General features: G+C 38.8%; 1 protein-coding gene across 1 annotated transcript in view; it reads left to right on the top strand.

Moving 5' to 3' along the window:
* RORB (RAR related orphan receptor B) overlaps window positions 1-16,777 on the top strand; it is a 181,248-nt gene extending 164,471 nt beyond the window's left edge. Inside the window, exons 7-10 of the mRNA XM_054583263.1 lie at window positions 1,895-2,002; window positions 3,489-3,599; window positions 6,516-6,628; window positions 16,622-16,777. Coding sequence (XP_054439238.1) covers window positions 1,895-2,002; window positions 3,489-3,599; window positions 6,516-6,628; window positions 16,622-16,777 — 488 coding nt within the window. The remainder of the gene's footprint in view (window positions 1-1,894; window positions 2,003-3,488; window positions 3,600-6,515; window positions 6,629-16,621) is intronic.
* Window positions 16,778-22,576: the final 5,799 nt, after the last annotated feature.

The raw sequence follows: 22,576 nt of genomic DNA, 5'->3' as shown, positions 1-22,576 counted from the left end.
CTGACATTTGAAAACCATTGGACTGTATAATCTTTATCAGTTCTGCCTGCTGTAAAAATGTTGACTCTAATACAAGAGGGAGTGTACTTAACCTCTTTAAGCCTCTTGTAATCCACAGAAAGGGGCTAATAAAACTTACCTGACATGGTATTGTAAGGAGAAAATAAAATCCTGAATATTAGGGGCCAAGGAACATGCCTTCCATACTGTAGATACTCAATAAATCGTGTCTATTGTTTTTGTTAAAAAAGTATTGCTTCACAACCTAAATGCCCATCAGTAGATGATTGGATCAAAAAATTATGGTACATATACACAATGGAATACTATGCAGCAGAAAGAAAAAAAGAACTACTAAACTTTGCGACAGCATGGGTGGAACTGGAGAGCATTATGCTAAGCGAAATAAGCCAGGGGGCGAAAGACAAATACCATATGATCTCACCTGTAAGCGGAACCTAACCAACAATACAAAGATGCAAGGAAAATAAGACCAGCAACACTGAAAGGAAAAGAAATCAACAGAGACAAGAGGGAAGGGGGGGGGCGGGGAAAAGGAAGGGAAGGGGAAAGTCAAGGAACATATAGCAAGGACTCATGGACAAAACCAAAGGGGAAGAGCTGAGGGAGGGAAGAAGGGAGGGGGCAAGGGAAAGTGGTGGGGGGTAGGCAGAGACAAATGTATCTGAAAAAATAAATTAAAATAAAATTGAAAAAAAAAGTATTGCTTCAATTATTATTTATAAATTATCTCCTATGTGTAAGCCCCTATTGTAGGTGATATGTGAGGGACAGCAAAGAGAAATCAGCAGAGCAAAAGAAATAAAACAGAGACATAAATGTGAAGTAGCAGCATAAGAAAGACACCATGGGTACCTTGGGTAACCACAAGTGTAGCCAAATTATCCATACAGGGTCCTCATGCAAATTTGTGGCTGTCACCTTCCAACATTCTATAGGGCAAAATCCCATTTCTCTAAAATATGGAGAAACTGTGCAGCAGTATTTCCTCAGATATCAATAAATATTTGGGGGGTGGGCAAAGGTAGTAAACTAATTCATTCAATAAGTATTTATTAAGCACCTACTATGTGCCAAAGACTTTTTTAGGTCATCGAAATATCTGAGTGAATAAAATAACCACAGCTGCCTATGGCTGCAGACAAGGGTCCTGTCCTTGTTGTGCTAACAGAGAAGTCAGAGAAATGCTAGGTCCCTCAAGGTTTAACACGTTCCTCACATTGGAACTTCTCCAAGCCTTTGATCTGTGATTGTTGAGACTTATTCCTTCTGTAACCCATCTGTCTCTGGAGAGAGATAATATTCAGCATTTTGCCAAAACTTATTTGACCAAGAAACCCTCATTTCTAAGAACACCAAATAGAAATGATGCCCCAAGAAACACACTGCGGGAGTTCCTACCTAAAGTCATCATGTGCTGGAATATCCCAGAGCATGTGAAAAATGGAAACAGACAGCTACTTTTCCCAATATCAAAACGTCCACAAAAGTTAACAGACTAGGCTTGCCTGCTGCAAAGCTCCTTTCTGGGTCACTTACCATCGCTTGTGAATTCAAGAGTTGAAACAACCTACTTAATATTAGTCAAAAAATAGAAAGCTATATAGCTTTTAAAAAATATTGTTTCTTCCCTCCATTTCAGCCACCTTTAGAGTGTATTTTTATCTTTAATTCTCCACATAAGCATCAAGAGAGATTTATTTCTAAAATGAGTGCTCTTTTCCTCAGGAAAGAAACTTGAAGGATTTCTGTTTATGTGTGTCTATATGGGTCTGTGTGCATGTTTTAAAGTTCCTAAAAGTCTCTTGACCTATATGCAATAATAACCTCTTTATGACTGCATATATTATACATAGTTTTTTTTCACTCATAGGTTGCTTGGAAGTAGTGTTAGTGAGAATGTGCCGTGCCTTCAACCCACTAAACAACACTGTTCTGTTTGAAGGAAAATATGGAGGAATGCAAATGTTCAAAGCCTTAGGTAAGTTTACCTTTGATGATGACACAATTTTATTAACTGCCATTGGTTTCTCTACTCAGCTTGAAATTGGTAAATGAAATACCTTGACTCTCTAATGTGAACTGGTATTCAACTTTTCATGAGTTTTGAGCGAGGTGAGCCCCCAATGTTTCATCTAGTTCTTCAGATCTTATACTTATGCATCCAATATGAAAGGAAGGAGAGAGCCATGGTTCCCATTGAGACTGACCATGACTCATTGGGAAATCAATAAAGACCATTTCTAAAAGATCCGGGATGCATGAGGTCATTCTTTGTAAGGTCAGTTTTTCTTTTGCCTTCTAGCTCACTGCTTCACAAAGTATATTATGTAGACCACTATTGATCCATGGGGTAACCTCTTACATTTTTTATGTAAATTAATAATCATTAGTTAAGGTATTTACAGGAAGAGCTCTTTCATTTGTTTCTCACTCAGAGAAGTGACTAGTGACTCTCTCCCTATTAATGCATGAAGTCTGGGACCACAGATAGAGTGGGTGCCAACCTGCCCAAAATGATCCCCAGAACACACTCATGGAAGGGTGCTCTCAGCCTCCGGAAGTGTTGTGTGTCATTGACATCCAGTCAGCCGTGCATGGCATAGGGAAGAACATTAGCAAAGATGGGCTAATGCCAGGAAAGATTTTAATGATGGACAGTACCATTTGTTCCATAGCCTATCCTTGGACATCCAAGAAGGCCACTGCCCTTTGACCTCTTGTGCTGTTAGGTGATATGGTAGCCAACGGCACCATCAGGCTGGCAGTGTTACCTTCTGCAGTTGATACACATCTATATCATCCCAAGGCTAGATTTTCAAGAAAGGAGAAAAACCCTTGGCAAGCAACTTGGGTATATTTCCAGCTTCATCAAATAAACATTTACCGAGGATCAGTGTAGGGATGAAGCATTATTCTGCTAAAATTCACTTGCTTGTTCTTCAATCAAATTTCCAGGAAGTTACCAAATTGAAAAGCACCTTGTCTCTGTTCTACTGGTTTTTAACATCTTAATTTGAGGCCCCTGGATACCCTGCATGTCCAGGTTCAAGTCCCGCCAAGACCGATAGTCCTCGGCCCCTTATATGTAATGTTTTAGGTTTTCTATGAATGCTATCTCTATACTAAAGGTTCCCAAATAATTTATTTAAATTCTTTAGTTGAAACTAATTTCAAACCTATACAATCAAATTCGGGCTACTTATTCCCACTTGGATATTACAACAGACACACACCATTTCTATCTGCCCCTCATTGGTAATACTAACTTTCATTACCCGGTCAAGATGTTGCCTGGTTTCCTCATTCTATAATTATTACTAAATCACTTTTTATGGATAGAAACTTGAAAATATTTTTACTATGTGCCTAGTATGTAAATCATTGAATAGCTTTTTAATTATGAAACTTTTCTTACTAGTGCCCATTCAAATCAATATTTTCACTTAATTTGCCTTCTTTTATAGGTTCTGATGACCTAGTGAATGAAGCATTTGACTTTGCAAAGAATTTATGTTCCTTGCAGCTGACTGAGGAGGAGATCGCTTTGTTCTCATCTGCTGTTCTGATATCTCCAGGTAGGGAAGACTGAGGTCTTCACCTTTTCTTTTTAACCTGTTTTACTATCCTTCACATGGATTACACCTACCTCAGCCAAGGTACTCAAGAGAAACTTTAAAAGAACCAAACTTCTTTAGCAAGCCTGTGATATTTTGGGGTAATTCAATTAAATAACTAGTTTTGTCTAAAAAAAAACAAAAGTAGAGCATGTGGTAAGGGTCACTCCAGATTTATAAAAGCAAAATTCCTTAAAAGAGAAATAAAAACTGATAGTGACTTGTTATAACTAAGTTCCATTTTGATTTTAAAAATAAATGACATAGGAAAAAGAGGTCCAGTAAAGTGACATTTAGTAGAAATACACCTGAATGAAAGAACCACTGTAGGGACTAAAATAAGTAAAACATATACTTTCTCCTCTTTAAATACCTCTTTCTCTGGCTTTTCCACCCAGAGTAATGTTGGTGTACTCATTTCAGAAAAATGCTGGTGCCTCTACTTTTATTCATTCATTCATTCATTCATTCATTCATTCATTCATCTATGTATCTTTAGACACCTTAGAGGTTTTAAAAGGAGGTGAGGACAGGAGAGGAAAAAATGGCTCTTAGTAAGACCAGAAAATGAAGAACCTCTGTTGTGGTGGTAGACGTTCTAGTACAGGCTCTGTCACCTTTAATCTGTGTGACTTTAAACACTTGATCCCTTAGAGCCTCCATTTCCTTATAATAAAGACCTAGCCTAGCACCAAAATGCAATGACACAGCAAAAAGTTTTCAAAGAAGATAAGATGCGACATTTATAGATCAAATAGAACTGTAGTAATTGAGATACTTTTTAAAAATATATGCCAGCTTAAAAATGTATAGAATCCTAACATATACATGGCTCCTTCTTCAACCAGAATGAGAACTAAGAGTCACTCACTCAGCTGTCTTTCAAGGGATAGCAGTGTCATTGACAGTTTTCCACTGAAAGAAAGACACATTCCTGCTAATTTTTACTGTCAAGACAAGCATTCCTTCTATAACCCATTTATCTCTAGAGACCAGATCTCTTTTCTATTAACATAACATATTTTTCAGGGAGACTGGAAGAAACCAGCCTTACCTACCATGGTATGCTTTGACATATCATTCTAGCTGTATCTACTAATTTTATCAATTAGGCTTTATTTATTTATTTTTAAATCTTTTGAAGATTTTTTTTCATTGCTTCTGATTTTTTACACAGCTACTTTATCAAAAATGCAAATTTGTTATCATTTGGAGCATTATTATTAACAGTTTCTTTTGTGGCTCTAAAAATGAAGCTGTCCCTTCTTTAAATTTCTTATTTCCCAGGACTAAAAGCACAAAGATAAATGGAAGAAGTGACAAGAAATATGTACTTCTGGTATTAACAAAATGCCAAATAATTTTCCTCATACCATTTTCTCACTGCATTTGATTGTTCATGAAGTATAGGTCAATAAAATACTAATTCTGAGCTTGTGGGTCTATGATGAGAGAGTTGGTCTCAAGCTGGTTCCTGCTTGCTCAGAGGAAGTATTGCAAAATTCACTGTCCTCTGTAAGTATGTTCATGGCAAGTCAGTAAATTCCTAACAACAAATATTTAAGCCATGATATATCAAACCTAAACAATCCTTAAGGATTACTACTTCAGAAGGAAGGCAAGCCTACACCTATAAGTAAGGAATCAACTGAAATATGAGCCTTTCTCTTGAAATGACATGCTACGGCCATCAAATTCTGCTGAGTTTGGAAGCACTATGTTTGGCTTACTCTATCTAGTGGTGAATCTTCCAACACTCATAGCAGACCCACACCCAGAGGCTTTAGCACCTCCAAATGCCTTCTTTGCCACTCTGGTCAAGTGCCACATTAAAAAAAAAGAGAGAGAGGGAAGACAGATTTCCAAACTATGTAGGCTCCTTCTTATGCCAGACCCCACCCATCCCCCAGGTTCTTGCCATAATGACCACTGTCTATTCAGCTCCAGATAGTTTAGAGAAGGGAGAGGGAGGGAAACTTAATTTATTCTGACTGACAATTGTCAACTGAAGGCTTTTGTGCTCCCTTACGTAAGGGTTTGCTTAACTGTTGGCTAGACTTGTTCTTGCCCTGTCTAGGATTACAGAATCGAGTTTCTCACCTGACCTGAACTGTGTTCAGGAGGATCATGTCCAGGTTCTTTTCCATGAGTATTTGTTCAGCATTTGGAGACTCTGGGTGTCCTTCCATTGAAGTTCCAACCTAAGGCATTGATGCTGTGCTGAATTTTATCACCATGGTGTCCAAAGCTTCTAGGAAGAAAGGGAGGAAAGAGGGAGAGAAGGAAGGAAGAAGAGAATGAAGAGAGGGAGGGGGAGATAAAAAAGGAAGAAAAGGAGGAAGAGAGAAAAGAATAAAGGGCTTATCCTATTCATCATTTAAACATTCAATATAGAAAAAGAGGACTCAGGTTTAAATTTTTTAATTGATTTGTGTTTATGCTGTAGAAATGGTAGCATAGCTTATGAAAGGGAAGAGGGATCCCGAACACCAAAAATATTCTTATTCAAAAAATTTTCCTCACTTCTAAAATTCATCTCTTCACAAACCATTAATTTCCATTTTGAAAGAAAATCTCAGTACATGTCCAGAAAGTGTAAGAGATGTAAATCATCACAGACAATAATAAACATGAAGGAGTTTATCTAGCCAGTGGGTCCTTGCCTCCATTCTGGTTTTCTATATCAATGTAGGGTGCATTCTTTTCATCATAGAAGTGCTTATAAAATATTTATGTTTTCTACAAAAAATTATATGACTCCAGAAGCAATTTAGAACTCATTTGAAGTGGGTCTGAAACCCAGTCCTTGTATACATAGGTGAAATAAAACCAAGCTTACGTTCCCTACCTTTCTGATCCATTCTTTTCCTTTGTCAGACCGAGCCTGGCTGATAGAACCAAGGAAGGTCCAGAAGCTTCAGGAAAAGATTTATTTTGCACTTCAACATGTCATTCAGAAGAATCACCTGGATGATGAGACCTTGGCAAAGGTAGGTCCTCAAACCTCAGGCCCACTGTCAAGGAACGAGAATGCAATAAGCAAAAGAGAGTTGGTTGCATAAAGCAAGAGATGTTTCTCAGCAAACCAATTTCTGAAAGTTACCAAAGGTGCATAAAGTTTGAGGTACACATTTTAAAAAGGAGACTAGTAAATTCTAAAAGATTGAGAGGAGAATGACATCCTTAGGGAAAGGTGATACTGATGGACCTGAACCCCAGCTATAGGAAAAATCAAAGTGAGGTATTTTATCTGCAAAACAAAAATTTGAAGCAAGGAATCAAGTCCTCAGAGTTCATATGTGACACAAGAGGAGACCTTGTGCCACTTAGGAGTCAGGTCTAAGGAAAAGTTAAGAGGAGGTCGACTTTTACTCAAAAAGAGGAATAACTATAAAATGATGAGGGTTGCTGAGCAGACGCATAGACCGCTGTGTGAAGCCAGGAGCTCCCTGTCATTGGCCATATTCTAATAGATACTGCTTGGTTTCCTCTCAGATATATTGTAAATGATAGTGCTACCCAGAATAGAAGATTAGACTGATTCATTGTAAAGTTCCCTTCAACTCTAATCTCTTCACTCAAAATTTGCCTTGGGGTACTTTCAAAATGACAAGTGTCTCATGAGCAAAAGCAAGCAACATGCCATTAGTTTCTTGACTCAGCTTAAGAATAGCAATGTTTAAGAAGAGTACTGAGAAAAGTTGTTTACCAAAGTAAAATGATTGTAAAAAGGAGGAAAGAATTTTCTAATAACTGATATTTAGCATTATTTTAGATTTTTAAAGTCTCTCTGATTTCTCAAGAAATGGAATATTTTTGAGAGCCAGAATTATTTTAGATTTTTAATTATCTTTGCTCTCTTAAAAACTGGAATTTTTAAGAGGGTAAGCCTCTTGGAAATGGAGCTTATTCATGGTAAAACCCTCTCACACTGCTCTTGAAGTTCTTTATTTTAAAAAGAAGGGAAGACTATTGGAGACACTATCAGATTTTACTTTGCCCATACAAAGCATTAATGAGTTAAATATGCTGCTTCATTATGATAATATTTTATTAAAATTAACACATACTAGAAAGAACATTTCCGCACTGTAGAGTGATATTTCTCTTTGGTGTAACTTTGCATTATGTGGAAAAGAACAAATCACCTTCTCTCTATACCTCAGTTTTCTCCCAGTTAAGAGCTAAACAACATGCTTTCAGATACTCTGGACAGAAGACATGGCACTGTGAATATATGCATCTTTCTCTATAATTGCTTAATTAGCATGTATGCATAAATGCATCTAGTTAATTAAAGGGAGGGCGGTGTTTCCTGCATTTGGGATCTCTCAAAAACTTTGATCCCCATATTTGCCACTGAAAAATTAAAATCTTGATAAAATCCAGAGTTAGACAAAAGTTGTTGCTTTTCTGCTTGGGGGATTGTCTCTTTTAAGAAAACTCTGGTTTCATCATGTGTAAAATGAAAATCATAATTCCTTACTTCTGTATAGATGTGTTTTGATGTTCAAATGAAATATATGCACTGCATGAATTCTAACACACTGTGACATTGTGATTATTACTATCCTAGGAGAGTAAAACTCTCATGCTTAAACCATTTTTTTATATCCTGTTGTCCTGGTGCTGGTCATCTGAGGTATTTTAGAAGGGAGACAGAGAAATTGAAGAACGAAGGGTATTTAATGGCAAGAAAAAAATTGAAACACCGACTGTAGGTCAGTTTAATTCTTCCTTCTCCATCTTTAGTAGGGAAGGTACATAAGCCAGTTCTTTTACTTTTTAAGTTTTAAACATAATTGACATACAACATTACATATACTTTTGGGCATATAACATACTGATTTGATATTTATATTATATGTTCAAAATGGCCACAACAATAAGTCTAGTTAACATATATTCAGTTCTGTTCTTAGAGAAATAATGTCACAAACCTGGAGACCAGAGAAAGCATTAGAAGAGGGCAATTTGTTGTATAAAATTCACTTGAGCCAGATGACAAAGCATTGCTTCCACAGGTCATGTACGGATATTGGGTTTTTGTGTGGACCCTTGTAACAGTCATCACTATAATAGGATGTTATTTGAACTAATGAGAAGGGATCATGAAACAGAATGAGAACACTGGACTCTCTTTTATCCCACCTCTTAACTGTGTAGCTTTGAGTAAGTCACTCCATTTGTCTAAGACTCAGATTCATCAACTGTCAGGTGCTGGGGTAGGGATGGACAAGTCTCTCCAGTTCTACACAGCTTGAACGCTTTAAGGACAATGGCATCATAGACATACAGGGACACCCTCTCACGAAACCCACACTCTCCAGATGAAATAAATGTTTCATTTAAATCCAAGAGAATTATTCTACCCTACCACAGAGTCTTCTCGCGTTTTCAGAAATGTTCCTTCTGCCTTCATAGTCGTGGAGGTCTTCAGTCTCCACGACACCTCTGAAACAGTGAGCACTACTCTTAATGTACGTTACTTATAGACCCTTTGGGTCTATAAACATTATCAAACCTATCTCTAGAAAAATGCACACATACCCAACTGTTCTATTGAAGTCCAGGGTTTCAGGTTAAATCTCCAGTACATGGGGTAGATCTGCCTCCTGTGCAATGTGCAAAGACTATTTATACTGCCAACCACTTTGACCCTGAACAGGTGTAGCAGACGTCAAGTGAGAGGTGCAGGACTCACTCACTGTCAGTGGACTTTGTCCTGAAAGAACAGTCTCCAACATACTTTTCTACATGCCCACCTCCTGAAATTAAAGCTCAAGTAACAGTGCCTTATACTTGTGAGCAAATTTGGACCAAGGGAAGGTTTGAAAATTCCAGAAATTTGTGTCCATTAACTAAAAGGTTTTAATCTCTATATATAAATTGTTTGTTTGTTTGTTTGTTTGTCTGTCTAGAAAAATAATAAATAATCTAGTGTTCTTTCCTCATCAGTGTAATGATAATATGTGGTATATCTGTAATAAACCATCAAAACCACTTCCTAGCTGAGTGACCCTGGACAAGTGCCTTAACCTTTCTGTGCCTCAGTTTCCTCATTTGTAAAATGTGACTACAGATAGTATCAATCGCATGTGGTTATTTTGAAGACTAAATGTGATCAAATTTAAACAAGATACATGGTTCATAACTGGTAGTTTGTAACTGCTGTTGTAGTTGTGGGACAGCAGAAATTTTATTTTGGCAGAGAATTTTTTTTATCCAAGAGATGGTATATTTGAGCTAATCACCAATGGATGAAAACTATTTCAAAAAATGAAAGTTGGGGTGGTAAGGGAGTGAAGAGGTAGAGTATGGCATTCCAAGTGATCAGAGACATGATATGGAGGTAAGAGAATATAAGTATATTTAAGCTATGAATACTAGATTTTGCTGGAGCCTTCGCTTGAGAAGCCATTAAATGAGATGACACTGGTCATTTTCACTGAAGCTCATGAAAAAATACACACACATATATATTTATAATACACATATATATTTTAAGCCCTATCTAAGGGAGGCAGCCCATCTGTTCTCTGGGCTTCACTTTTTTTGCCTGGGAAATAAGTCGATTACACTGGATGGTCATTGAAGTCCTTTCAGCACAATATTCTCTGACTCAAAAAGAGAAAAACAAAGGTTTCTCCTGAAGATCTTTTGTCCTTCAATGCTCAGTACAGTGTGGTAGTTTTAAGATTCTTTAGATGTCCTACCATTACAATAAGTGAAGAAATACTGATCTCACCAAGTCTTGTAGAGTCAAATCAGTACTCCGTGCATATGGTAATTTAGTCCAGGATGACATTCTGGCCCAGAGCTGCAAAGCATACAGTGTTTATAAAGCCTGCGTCCAGAAGTCAACATTCCTGTCAAGCTTTCAAGTGGGGCTCTGTCACCTTGAGCTGTAGGTGCTGTGATGACCCACTTTGAGGTCCTCACTTTCCAGGGTGAGGACTGCTATTGGTATTAGGAACTTGTGACACTCTTTATCCACTCAGTTAATAATAGCATGGCCACTGACTGCTATGGGAGGGGTAGGATGGGAGAGAAAGCAGTGAATGTTAGAACTGCAAAGACCAGTGACGATTCTGTTCTCCGGCCTGTGGGCTTCCTTATTACAAGTCACTAAATGCGCCATTCTTGTTGCCCTGCACAGAGGAGCAGAGGGTGGAGGAGAAAAGGAGCCAGTCCAGCTAGTGCCAGGTTGAGGCAGTCCCCTCATGGCCAAGGGCAAAACATGGGTCTGCATGTCTGCTCATATCCTGCCCTCGGGTGCACACTCCCAGCCCTTTCCTAAGAGCAGCGTCGGGGTCAAGGTCATAGATGGAGCCTTTTCAATGTAGGCTTCTCCAGTCCAGCCCCTCCTGCAGTGTCTCTTGGGTAGTTAGAGTTGTAGAATATTGTTAGTTAGCATATATATATTTTCCCAGCACTCCTCCAAATATATGCAGCACTCCAGGAGGTACGTTCTTATCCAAAGCTGGACTGAGAAATTTAAAAGCAGCAAGCTCCAAAACAACACATACATATACCCAATGAGAAGACATGGAGAACTCAGAGCACGGAACCTGCTCACCTCACCATATGCAGAGCCTAGAGGGAGACTCATTTTTATGTTTCCACAGCTGGAGCACTTCCGTGAGCGCCATGCCTTCGATTCATTTCTCAAAACAGTGTGCACATGCTTGTACATTGACATGTGCTATAGATGCTACCTTTCCAGGAATCACGGGCCACACCACCCTTCTGGGTGTTTTCAGACCCATAGTTCTATGCTGATAAACCCCTTCGGATGCTTCTGGGATGTGGCGGTGTCTATATAGAGGAGTTATTTGGCTAAGCTCAGGGAATCTCTGTCACTCCTCTCTTTTTTCCTGTTCCTGGCTGGCCAGGAAGTTCCCTGCCCCTCACGGGGCCCTCTCTTTTCTGTTATTATAGAAAATATTCCTTCAAGGAAAGATGATAGCAATACTATTATTATTTTCTTTTTTCTCTCATTATTAAGTAGTCTTTCTAAGCTCTTACAGCCTGTGGAGATGCCACACAGCATCTTTTCCTCCATAGGTATGAGCCTGAAGTTATGCCATGTTAACGAAAATGCAATGAAAAATCTCAGATTAGCTATGGGAAGAGAATACCCTGGCTGAGAAGAATGGCTGCACCATGTGGTGACAAACCTGTTCCTTTGAGGTTCATCTCCCCCTCAGCTCTGGAAGGCTTTAGCCTTCCCAGGGGGAGCTCTGATAGTCAAGCTGGCAGAGATACAAGCCAACAGGTTCACTAACTTCTTAATTCCTAAGTCCATTTCTAGCATAACCATAACAAAACTGCATCATCAATATAGAGACAGAAGTTTGTCTTTCTATTATCATAGTATCAAGTTACTAAATGAAAGCTTAAACGTGAATAGACAAGTGAAATGGAAGTGTTTAGCCTCACACGTGCCCTGTTTTTATCAGCGCTTCAGAACTTTCTTACACTTTGATCAAACCCTTGTCGGTGTCCTGAATCAGATTTGAGGGCATCTAGGTGGCCTGGGAGCCCATATGAACGAGATCACTAGTTTTATGCTCTTCATGTTTCATTTTTTTCAACATCAAATACACCAGTCATAAAATTATGGATTTTCCCATAAAACTACCTTCTGGAAAGAGGCATAGAATTATTATCTCTTCTTGAACAGCTGCTTTTTGTTCTTATAGACCCCTTTAAGTTTAAGTTAAAGCTTCCTTCTTATTAAAAAAAAACTTGGTATAAGAAAGAGATGAGAGTGAAAATGTGTTTTTTATAGACCCTCTGTCTACTCCTGCTATGGGGATTATTTAAACATGAAGAAGTTTCATGATGATTTGAAATTGACTACCCCCTCCATCTCCAAGTGCTTCTGGATCACCTCCCCAGCTGTTTAAAAAGTTGTTGAGCCATTAACTGCTGCTGCGGCTGCTCGGAGCTCCCTTTGAAATGGGGGTCCCCCAGCGGTAGTACATAATATTAATGAGCAATAAGTGACTGCCTGCTGCTCCCTCCGCCAGGCCCTTCTGGGCTCTGACAAGTGCTACTGCTGCCTCCACACGGCCTCTTGGCCCACCCTGCCTCCACAGTGATGGATGCCCCTGTCAACGCTTCCATCTCCACAGCTGATTGGATGCCTTTAAATCGACCTCTTCTGAGAGCACATAGATTGAAGAAGCCCTTTGCCTTTCTCAGTGCTTCTTGTTCAAGCAGTTCCCGCGCTCTTTAACAAAAAATAATTCTCACCATTCAGCCCATTCTACAGATGAGCAACAGGGACAGAATCCAAATCCCATAGGAGAGGGGAAAATGAATTTCTGAATCAGATGCCTCTTAACCCCAGTTTTAGGCAGGAAAGAAGCAAGAGTCTGTCCATGTTCCCTTTCTGAAACCAAGCACATGGTTAAATAATTCTGGCACAAATGAACAAGTATAGAAAGGTTTCGGTCCTCCTCTCACGCATTTACTTTCCCACACCTCTCCTCTAAAGAAACAGAAGAATGCTCTTAAGAATTGTAGTTCCTAAGATTCTACTTTATGGATCACAGTTTATTAAATGAGCAACTTACTTTAATCGCTACAAAAAATGCAAACCAATATGTTGCTTTTTTATTTCAGTACAAGTAAATGGCTGACTTTGTATTCACACATAACATACAGAGACACAATTTTTGGTGCTTGGTTTGGTACTAAGCTGGTTTCTTGCCCTACATCTCATTTGCCTAAACACACATGGCCTTGCCTATGTAATCCTCTCCTTGAAGGGAGCGTTATGTGGGAATGGAAGCATGACACCTAACATGTATGTCACCACTATGTGCCAAGCACTGTTATAGACAGTTTCTGTTCACTCACTTAATCCTCACAACAACCCTCTGGAATAGGGGCTGCCATAATTGCCATCTGACAGATAATAAAGCTGATAGGTAAGTGACATGCCCAAGATCACATAGCTGTAAATAGCAGATCCAGGATAAAGACAGGCTCCAAAGCCCATACTCTTTTATCACTAGGTTAATCCTCTTCTGGTTTGTCGGGGGACTCAGGAATGTCATTACTTGTCCTCACCAAACTAACAGAACTAAGCTCATGGACTCTTCCCTCTCTAGGTATAACTTCCCTGCCTGTCTCCTGAAAAGCCACCAACCTTACACTCAGCTACCAGGACTGTTTCAAACATAAGAGAGAATTTACTTCTCAATTTTGGAAATGGCTGTAAATGTATAAGATTTGATCTTCTGAAACAGTGTTTCTCAATCCTGGACCTACTACATTTGCATCCCCACAGGACATTCATTTCAAACGTGGAGTTTGAGCTCTACCTGGACTAACAAACGTAGACCCTGGGGATAGATTCCAGTAATCTGCATTTGTGGAAAGCAACCCAGCAATTTTTATGCTCACTAAAGATGGAAAAGCTTTCTAGAGTTGCTTCTGGAAGTTTCAGGAGCTCTGCACATCATCAATTCAACCGCAGATGATTATAGAAAGCTTTGAAAGCCTCTCTGCATTCAATAGCTATTTCGGGGAGAATTGTAAAGTGTAAGAAGTATTCTGAAACTGTTATAGTCCCCTTCTGTGTGAACCAGATGGTTAAGAGAGCTTGAATAATTTCCCAAAGAACTCTAGTTAAGTAGACACTTGTACATTCCTTACCTGTGAAAACATAGAAAAGACCCAGTTTTCCACCCTGGACCCAAAGCAAATCTTTCAGAATGAGAGTCTTTTTTTTTAAGATAGTATTTATTTATTTTTAGAGAGAGGGGAAGGAGGGAGAAAGAGAGGGAAACATCAATGTGTGGTTACCTCTTGCGCACCCCCTACTGGGGACCTGGCCCATAACCCAGGCATGTGCCCTAGCTGGAAATCGAACCAGGGACCACAGGTTCACAGGCCAGTGCTCAATTCACTGAGCCACACCAGCCAGGGCCAGAATGAGATTCTGATCATCTTTCTTTTCTTTTCACTTAAAACCCTTACAAAGACCTTAACGAAACTGAGACTTTGTGTTATCTGGCCGTGCCCACCGCTGCAGCTTTATCCTTGAACATGCTGATCCATTGCTCCAGTGACACTGAACTTCCTTCAGCTCCTTCCAGTGCCCAAAGCAAGCACTAGAGCATCTCTGCGTTTGCTCCGGGGGCATATTATGTAACCCCTACCCCAGCATGTCGTTAGCTCTCACTTTCCCTTCAAAGCTCAGTGTAGTGTCACTTTCTAAGGGAAGCCTTCCCTGGCCTGCCAGAAGAGGTCAGGACGTCCTATTATCCACCACTTCTAGCATCATTCTTCTATAGCACTCACCACAGGTTTTCAGTCTGTTTTTGACTGTGTGGTCATTTTATTCACATCTATCTCTTGAAGCAGATTATTAGCAAGAACCACACCATTTTGTGTCTTCTCCTTTTTAGCAGAGTGCCTGTTACAAATTTAAGCGACTCATAATGTTGGATAGAAAGCCTTCATTTTCATTTTTTATTTCCATCCCTATATAACTAAGTAGCAGTGGAAATGGAAAGTCTGAACACCAGACTTCTTTATGCATTCTAGATCCTTTTAATGAATATGTCAACAGCTATAATCATAAAGCTATTTTTAAATTGCTCATAGCATAGTTATATCGTCATCAGTTCTTAAAAGAAAAGTTAATGAAAGAGAGGAAATTTCTGATTTTGGAAAGCCACAAAGTAACTAATTATCTCTTTCCTTTTTTACTTCGAAGACTAAAATGGTTTCTTATTATTAAGTAGGGTAGGGAGCACAGTGAGACTAATTGGTGATTAGATGAGTTTTATTAAATTTTATATTATCATCATTTTCAAGTGTACCTTTGGTGAGCTATATGAACTATCAAGCTTACATTTTGTAAAACTATTCTCTATATGAGAACATACCCCATTCTCACAGTAATTAGATGACAATGACGCTTGGTTTTAGGCTAATTTTGACACTAAATGATGGATTCTAAGTGTCCCTATATCATAAGCATGTTCAAAGCTAGAATTGTTTACCTCCTATCACTTATATAGGATTTGTCAAACTGTGGACATTTTAAATTATTACAAAACACTGTCTTCTGGGTATTTGAACTATACATATACAAAATCTATGCATATAAAACACGAAAACATCTAACAATCATAAGTGGGTATTCTCACCCAGGTTTTTAAAACATCTCCCTAAATGAGCTAAGTGCCAGTGATGTCTCATATTTTCTCTTGATTAAATATAGGCTTCGTTTCATGCATTACAGCAGAGAAGGACTTGAGAGATATAGACAGGCCAGTGAGCTTGACAGCAAAGCAATCCAGGCAATTTTGAAATACACCTCCTATGGTTTAGGTGGCACCTTCCTCACACGGTCACCTTCCAACGCTAAAAATCTATTATTCACATCATAAAAATCTGTGGGAAATAAGAGGTACTAATAATATTAGCGAACAACTACATTTCATGCTTCCAGTGTTCTTAACACTTCTACAGGAATTACCTCATTCAGGCCACAGAATGACCCAGTGAAGTAGTTACTGTGACTAAGCCCATTTTACAAATGAGAAAACTGAAACATGGCATCTGTCACAGCCACACAGCCATTTAGCTATTTTGGAACCAGGATTCCAGCTCAGTCAGCCTGCTTGCAGAGCACCCACTCCTGACGCTTCAATGAGACTACCTCCTATACACTTTATTTAAGAACAGTGAATCAGGAAGCTTGGTCTGGCTTCCTTTCTCTTTATTTTCCCTTCAGAGGATGGTGGGGGGAGGGGCCGCAGGGGGAGCATTTTGTTTTGTTTTGTTTTGTTTTGTTTTGTTCTAAAGGAAAAGCTGAAAGTGAGCCTTCTTTCTTTCTGAACATCTTTTTCCAAAGCCATTTCCCTTCATCTGGGGCCAAAAAAGACACTGATTCAGAAGATAGAGCACTAATGAGCTTCCCTCTTTGTCTCCTTCCCTGTCCTTCCATTCTGCAGTTAATAGCCAAGATACCAACCATCACGGCCGTTTGCAACTTGCACGGGGAGAAGCTGCAGGTATTTAAGCAGTCGCATCCAGACATAGTGAATACACTCTTTCCTCCGTTATACAAGGAGCTCTTTAATCCTGACTGTGCCACCGTCTGCAAATGAAGGCAAGGACAGAACTGTCTCATAGTTATGGAATGCATCACCATTAAGACAAAAGCAATGTGTTCATGAAGACTTAAGAAAAATGTCACTACTGCAACATTAGGAATGTCCTGCACTTAATAGAATTATTTTTCACCGCTACAGTTTGAAGAATGTAAATATGCACCTGAGTGGGGCTCTTTTATTTGTTTGTTTGTTTTGAAATGACCATAAATATACAAATATAGGACACTGGGTGTTATCTTTTTTTAATTTTATTTGGGTATGTTTTGGGAGACAACTGTTTATAGAATTTTATTGTAGATATATACGAGAACAGAGCGGTACTTTACATGATTACTTTTCCTGTTGATTGTTCAAATATTATTTAAGAAAATTCCACTTAATAGGCTTACCTATTTCTATGTTTTTAGGTAGTTGATGCATGTGTAAATTTGTAGCTGTCTTGGAAAGCACTGTGCATTATGTAATAAGTATATAATATCTGAGAATATTATGTATGACAATTACGTATACATGCACATGCACTGTGGCTTAAAATATCATACCTACTAGCAAAGGAGATTCAGTCAGGCTTTCTTATGTTATTTACTTTCTGTGTTACGTGTTACTTTTATGTTAGACAATCGGGATTTTGTTTTCCCAACCAGAGTTTTCATCCACAGTCAATGGCAGGATGGTAACAATTCAGAAATAAGTTTATAATGCACAGCCTCTGTATAAAAACTCTGTTTCTATCAATGACATCAAAGCCTTGTCAAGATGGTACATATTTGGGAAAAAATACAAGTATTTGGAGCCATTTTCCTGTTTTAAGAATTAGGCCACAGGTCATACTGTGGAGTCCAGGACTTTTTGGACCAAACAATAGATTTTCACCAGAACACACAAAACACTTTTTTCTTTGGATTTCAGATTGTGAAACTTGATTTCGGTGCTTACTGTGTCCTCAACAGAGAAATACAGTCTATAGATTATGACCACCAGCAATTTTTTCTAATAAAATTGGAGTTAAAAGAGTAAATCAAAAGCCAGGGTCCCAATGCCATTTCATGTAACCTTTATCTTTAATTTTCTTCTTTTTTTGGCAAAGAATAGAAAAAATAAGTAAAGAAACAGTTCTTTATATTTATTCTCTTTAATAAGTTTTTTTAGGAAAAAAAAAAGCAGCAATAAGGGGGGAGGCAGGACTTTTTATGTCCTTTAATCAGGAGCATCTAATTTTTTCCAACTCCAAAGTAAATGTTTTATAAAAATATAGCAAAAACTTGACAAATTGGAAAAAAATGTCTGAGTTATTCTATAAAACAAAAACACCCCAAAGCCAACACTATTTTTCATGCAGTTTGAAGTTACATTCCCCACCGAGCCAAGTATTATTTGCTTAGCAACTTTTAAAAGTACAGAATGCAAGAGGTGAGATGAGGATTAGAGAATGGCAACCTTATCATAAAAATTCTCCCTTCGCCAACTGTTCTTTAATCAAACTGATCACCAGAAAAAGCACAAATTTTAAGGAGTTGGTTCTACCTATGGTCTGAGGCCTTATGCCTTTGGTCTTTTTTGATCCAAAGTAAGATTTTTTAAAAAGGAAGGTAGAGGAGAGCTTTATGTATAAAACAATGAAAATTACGATCTCCTGTAAGTATAGCCCAGCCATCCACTCATGAAGACCTGCCCCTTTTCCCTCATCAAAGACGCCCACACGTGCACACGCACGCACACCTGCTCTGTAAGGTTTCCATCAGGGGAAACTTTGAGTTCTTGATCATCTTTTATGCTTCCCTGAAGTTACAAAGTGGAGAGCCCTCTCCACGATGCCACCAAACTCCTCGCTGATGATCAAACAGTAGTGCTAGTCTTTTCTTTTAGAAAACAGAGCCTTCTCCCACCTCATGATTGATGAATTCCAAACCAATGGGGAAAAATAAAACGACTTTAAAATAATGAATCTCTTTCTCAACTACTGTTATATTCAATTAATTTAACTACATTGAACCAAATTAACTTCAGTGTCTAAGAAGACAGCTGTAGACTGCTTATTATGCTGCTACAGGGACGCAATTCTTTTTGGTGTAAATGTCACTCCTGCTAGCTCTTTGTATAAAGAATTAATTCCAAGAGTCATATTTCCTTCTAATGGAAAGATTACTTTACTGATTGCTAGGAAAACAGGGTAATGGAAGGCACTCAATTAAACCAAGCCGTTTCCAAATGCAATGTATGTTTTATGATTGGCTTGTGATAGGCAACGTGTAATGTGTCTGCTTGGTGTTTCCCTTTGAGCTTTGAACTTATGTCAAACTTTGTTTTCATCGTTCTGTTGGCCTAGTGTTTTCCATTGTCAGCCTGTAATTCCTGCTCAGTTGCAAAGAGGATCATTTGTTTCTTCCAATTTACCTTAGAGGATTTAAATCGGCTCAATTGATGAAGTGGCTGAGAATTTTTTCCTCCTTTGTCCCATGGGTGATGTAGGAAAAAGATTGTTCCCCACATTTGCCTCAGGAGGTACTGGATTTGAATTTGTGTCATTTCCACTAGTGCAAGCATTTAATTGGGACGGCATGAACCTTTTGAAGCTAGGGGACAGGAAACAGCTAGAGACTGAACCAGAACAGAACAGTGGAAACAGTACACACTCAGCCCACTTCAGTTGAGAAAATAGATTTCTGGTTTTTTGCCATTGTTGCCAAATGTGTCCCTTAGAAGAGAACCAAGTCATATTTTCAATGGTAACAGAGCAGTTTTAAAAGCTGCCCTTTAAACATCTGCTGTGACTCCATCTTGAGGTATTTTGAAATTTTGGTAAGAACAGCTTTCTTTACCACATGCAATCTTTGTCCCTTCCCCAGGAACATTCACAAATATTCATAACACATTCATGATAAAGTGTGCACTGGAAAGAATAACCCATGATCTGTACTTCTTACTCCATGCTTCGTAAATGACAATCACTGCTTGATGCAGATGTTGCACTGTATCCACTCAGGGATGTTTTATTTTTTAAAAAAAGGTACATCAAGAAAGAGGGGAGGAAAGAAAAAACAGGAAAATGACAACAAAATATAAAGGGCATACACTCTATATGCCAATAAAAGAACCTCTCTGACAAGGCTTTCAGACCAACGAGCGGTAACTTCGTGTTGTAAATTGAAAATTCAAAATACTTTTACTATGTGGACTTGCTGACAAGTTGCTCACGTCTAAGAACAACTTAGTCTCATTTTCTAAAATCTGCTAAGAGCCCAATAATGCAGCTGCTGCATTGATGGACAGTATGTCTCTCCGTGAGCCCAAGCTTCCTCTGCAAGTCCTGAGCAAGGGAAATACAGAGATCTCAGTGGCATTAGATGAACCTAACAAGGGAGGTGAAGCTATACTTGTGATCTGTAAAAGGAAAGGCGAATTTTGGAGAGAATACAGGAGAAAAGGGGATCCCAAATCCACCTAAGCTCTCACATAGACCCCTACTCTCCATGACTCAGGTCATCTTTGTGTCCCTTTTTCTGCAGCTCTTTTATCCGTAAACACTGAACGCTGAAGGTTGTACTCTACAAGGATAGCCTTCCTGGATTTCCCTCGTTTTACTACTGTCCTCAGAGCTTCGGACTACAAGACCACTGATTTGGTAAAAACAGAGAATACAGTGGTCTCATGGGTAATTAGACTTTTTGGCAGAATTAAGAGACTCGAAATTACAATAAACTCTGAATATTAACAAGAGGTGTTGGAGAGGCATCACTACATTATCTATCATATCACAGCAGTCAAGCTAAACTGTTTGTAGAAAATCGTACCCATGGATAGCCAACTCACGCTCATTTCCACAATCCCATGTGTACCAGGTTGGAATGCAAAAACAATTCTTGTGTCCCAAGGACAACCTAAAATTCAACCAGCTTTTTTTTTCAAAAACATCACATGTAAATGATATATGTTTTGTTCCATGTTCTCTGTTTTCATTTTATTATAGATGCAAGAAAAATTCTCCTTCTATTGGAAATTAGAAGAACTAATTTTTCCTGACTCTTTTTTTGCCTCTATAAACTTTTGTTTCCAGGGAAGTTAGTATGATTGGCAGTCAACTCAGGCAAGGATGGCTGTGCCATGATAGAACCACCATTCAATAGAACAAAAACTTTAAAGTGTGCATCTGTAGTGAAGTTTTGCACAAAGTCCCCTGTATGAAGAAGAAAAAAAAGCCCACCATCTGCTTCAGATGACATGGTATTTGATTGCCTGTTTCTAACTGTTAGTACAAGCAGCAGTCTGATATAGGAAAACCATGTGGGTCTTTAGTGAAGAGTTGGCAACCGTTTCAGGTGGGAAGGGAATCTCAGGACCAGAGATACCTGTTCACTTAAGGCAAGGGTTAAAATTCAAAAGCCTAAAAGGACCAGGGAGTTGTTGCAAGTGAGTAAAGGTGTCTACTGGTGCACGGACAAGGAAATGCCCCATCCAAAAAGGGCCAACCAATATCTGCTGAAGCTGAAGTGGGGCTGAAGCTTCTGAACTTCATAAAATCTCTTGAGCTGTAAACAATGTCAGTTGACTCAGAGCTTGGTGCAGTCCAGACAAACATATCTCTCAGGAGAAGAGGGTTCACAGTTTGATATCTCCGTTTTAAAGCATTGTCGAATTTAGGGGCCTATTTGGCTGGAGAGGTCTGGCCAGATACAACTCTGAATGATATCGGGGGAGGGGTGGAGATCTTGCCCTTTGGATCCTCAATTTGGTTTCTATATTTGATATCACTACTAGAGGATATAGTAAGAGGTCAGCTAAAAGAGTAGTGCTCTAAAAATGAAAAGAATTTAATGATGGCTTATAAAAGATGCTTCTATTTGTCTTATGCAAACTCCCAGCTTCATAGAGCTGGGTGGGCTAGGTTTCTTGCCATTTTTTTTTTTCAAAATTCAAATGCACAATTTTTATGCTTTTGAGTCTCGATGTGTTTCTTTTAATGAATGGCTTCAATATCTGCAACAAGTTTTTATTTTCCCTTGGTCATGTCTAAAGCACTTATCCTAGAATCATGATAATTAGTCCTTCGTTGTTCTGAAGTGCGGGACCATGGATTCCTATGCAGCAGAGGGGGGCTATCTGTTGTGCACTTTTTTCCTAAGCTGCTGAAATTCCTCCGAAGTGAATTGTCCATAGCGATGATGCCTCCTGCATGACTGTGAGCACGACCTCCAGTGGATCAGAAAAAGCAGCTCAGTGATTGTTCTCATGGCCAGAAATAAAGCACAAGGTTACAGGAATCGAATAAACTCAGTCGAGGGAAGTGCAGGGTCTCTGTACCCCAGCTGGGCAGCACGATCCTTATATTAAACTCTATCTGTCACTCTGGCGGTGGCTGATGGAGAGCATTTGCATGCTTCTGTCACAGCCACATGCAGACACACACTAGGTATGTTCCACATCCAAGCACAGTCCCGTCTGCTTCATCTGATTAACACACACACAAGAATGAAAACTACACCCACAGAAAACTGAGTATGTATTGTAGAAATGTAGAGGAAAAATAAAAATATTTTTTCAAATGTAATTACTTTTAATATATGCTTGTGGAAGGTCTAATACAATGTATGCTGTCTCTGTAATTTTTGCTGTAAATAACTTGAGACAGTGAATACACTGATTTTTCTATGTCTCTGTTTAAGCATAAGACTTTGTAACAATTTTTTTAGAGGGGGAAAAACCAACAAAGAGCAAATATGTACTTGCTTCCTTTCTGCGTGTTATGTACTTCTCAGAAACTGGTGTAACAGTTTAAGCATCTTGACAGGTCATTGG

The sequence above is a fragment of the Pteronotus mesoamericanus genome, unplaced genomic scaffold (genome assembly GCF_021234165.1).
Source record: "Pteronotus mesoamericanus isolate MK-2021 breed Mesoamerican mustached bat unplaced genomic scaffold, CSHL_Meso_final contig_73, whole genome shotgun sequence".
NCBI lineage: Eukaryota > Metazoa > Chordata > Mammalia > Chiroptera > Mormoopidae > Pteronotus > Pteronotus mesoamericanus.
This window is presented reverse-complemented; position numbering and strand designations above follow the sequence as displayed.